The sequence below is a fragment of the Aplysia californica genome, unplaced genomic scaffold, assembly GCF_000002075.1.
Source record: "Aplysia californica isolate F4 #8 unplaced genomic scaffold, AplCal3.0 scaffold00052, whole genome shotgun sequence".
NCBI classification, from domain to species: domain Eukaryota; kingdom Metazoa; phylum Mollusca; class Gastropoda; order Aplysiida; family Aplysiidae; genus Aplysia; species Aplysia californica.
Genome location: NW_004797322.1, coordinates 657,258 through 658,985, shown reverse-complemented (window position 1 = coordinate 658,985; position 1,728 = coordinate 657,258). Strand labels below are relative to the sequence as shown.

General features: G+C 36.5%; 1 protein-coding gene across 4 annotated transcripts in view; it reads left to right on the top strand.

The window, feature by feature from the left end:
* Positions 1-1,728, top strand: part of LOC101860148 (box C/D snoRNA protein 1) — a 16,045-nt gene that overhangs the window by 3,662 nt on the left and 10,655 nt on the right. For all 4 annotated transcript variants that reach the window (XM_035968338.1, XM_035968336.1, XM_005092745.3 and 1 more), the window contains exon 2: positions 538-810. In XM_035968338.1, the coding sequence (XP_035824231.1) occupies positions 593-810 (218 nt within the window). In that variant the 5' untranslated portion in view covers positions 538-592. The remainder of the gene's footprint in view (positions 1-537; positions 811-1,728) is intronic.

Sequence of the window (1,728 nt, the reverse complement as noted above, 5' to 3'; positions counted from 1 at the left end):
TTACATATATATAAAATATATATATGGATCTAGATTTCTTTTCTTAATTCTAAGAAAATTCTTCTTCTGTCATTTTGGGTCAACAAGTCAACCTGTGGTTCAGATTTTTTATCGTTTTGTTGTTGTTTTTTTGCTGATTTCGCCATTGTTATTGGTCTCCCTGTTGAAAATGTTGGGATGTTTGGTCTGTTTTACTTTGCAATCCTATGACATGGTTCAGTTTTCAGAGAAAGTGAGAAAACGTGTTCACTGTAATGGACCATTGACAAGACTGCAACCTTCTAGATCTATGTTTTTAACAGACTAGAGTGTAGCTTTTATTAGAATTCTGTAAAATTGTGAAATGCGTAGGCTGATAATTTTCCTAAAAAGTCATTTTTACTACTATGAGAAACCTCCCTTCCTGCACTGCAACAACATTCACACTTTCATATATGATACTAGTTATTAAGCTAACAAATGAGACTACCCAAACAGACTCTTTTGGACCTATTTTTTTTGTAATGTTTTTTCACTTTTCCTTCTCTCTGTAAACAGGACGTCTTTGTAATTGAAATTTTGTGTGACTGGTGCTCGGAGTCTGTCACAAATCATGTCAGCAGGCAGTAACACTGAGGAAAAAACTAACAATGAAAGAGTTCTTGATGACAGCACAGACATAGTGCTCATTCAGAGCAATGGATTGGCACAAGAAGAAAAAACAGGCTCATGTGCCTCTGCTGTTCCTTCTGTCAACGGTCCATCTCACGGTGCTGGTAGTGGACCACATAGTGAAGACCAAGACACTTTAACAAATGGAGATTCTCAGAGGTATGTCCGATTTTGATTCATTTTATTGATATAGTTGAACCTGTCCAAGATGGAATCTCAAGGGTACCAGAAAAAAAGGTTTCCATTTTATCGAGACGTATTTATCATTGGGAAGGGGGAGGGTATTGGTCTTGGACAAGTTTTCGTGGAAGCAGGTTCGACTGTACACCTATTGTTGATCGCTTAGGATAGAATGCCAGCCTGTTTTATTTTCTGATTAAAAAATGCATCTTTCATTGCTTTTCTTCATCTTCCCACTTTTGAAGAAAGAGTAAGGGCTCATGGTTTGCTCATATAGTACACAGCTTAGGAAAAAGAAAGTTAAAAAAAATCTTTGAGCTCTTTTACCCTAGTGGGAATCCAATGGGACACCAATAAGGGCTTTCTACTAGTCTCCTGTTCTGGTCCATCTTCTCTACCTCAAACCAGCCATGCCACAGCTGTTTGAGATCTGTATACTTCCCTTGATTCATCTTGCTTTCAATTGGATCTCTGCATTCTTCTCTTCCGTTTCATCGTCCCTTTGGAATTCCATCTTCAGTTTTGCAGAAAAGGGTTTAGACACTCTTCAGTTTTCACATCGCTGCAATAATTGTGTAGTACTTTAAGGAAGGTCTCTGTAATTTCAAGATTATTTCAAACAATTCTGAAAATTTGTTCCACTTTGAAGTTTAACAAGAAATATGTGTTGTATTGTGGGGAAATCAGGTTTTGGTCTGTATAACGAAATGAACTAAACTGGAATTTTTACATCCGTGGGGCAATTTTTATGGGATTTTTTTTCGTTCAACAGCGTATATATTTTGTTAAAAACACATTTCTGGCTGGATTCTTCTGAAAAATGTTGATAACGGCACAAAATATGTAAATTTACAGATTTGAACAACACTCATATTTTCAAAGTCCCTAAATTTTGGG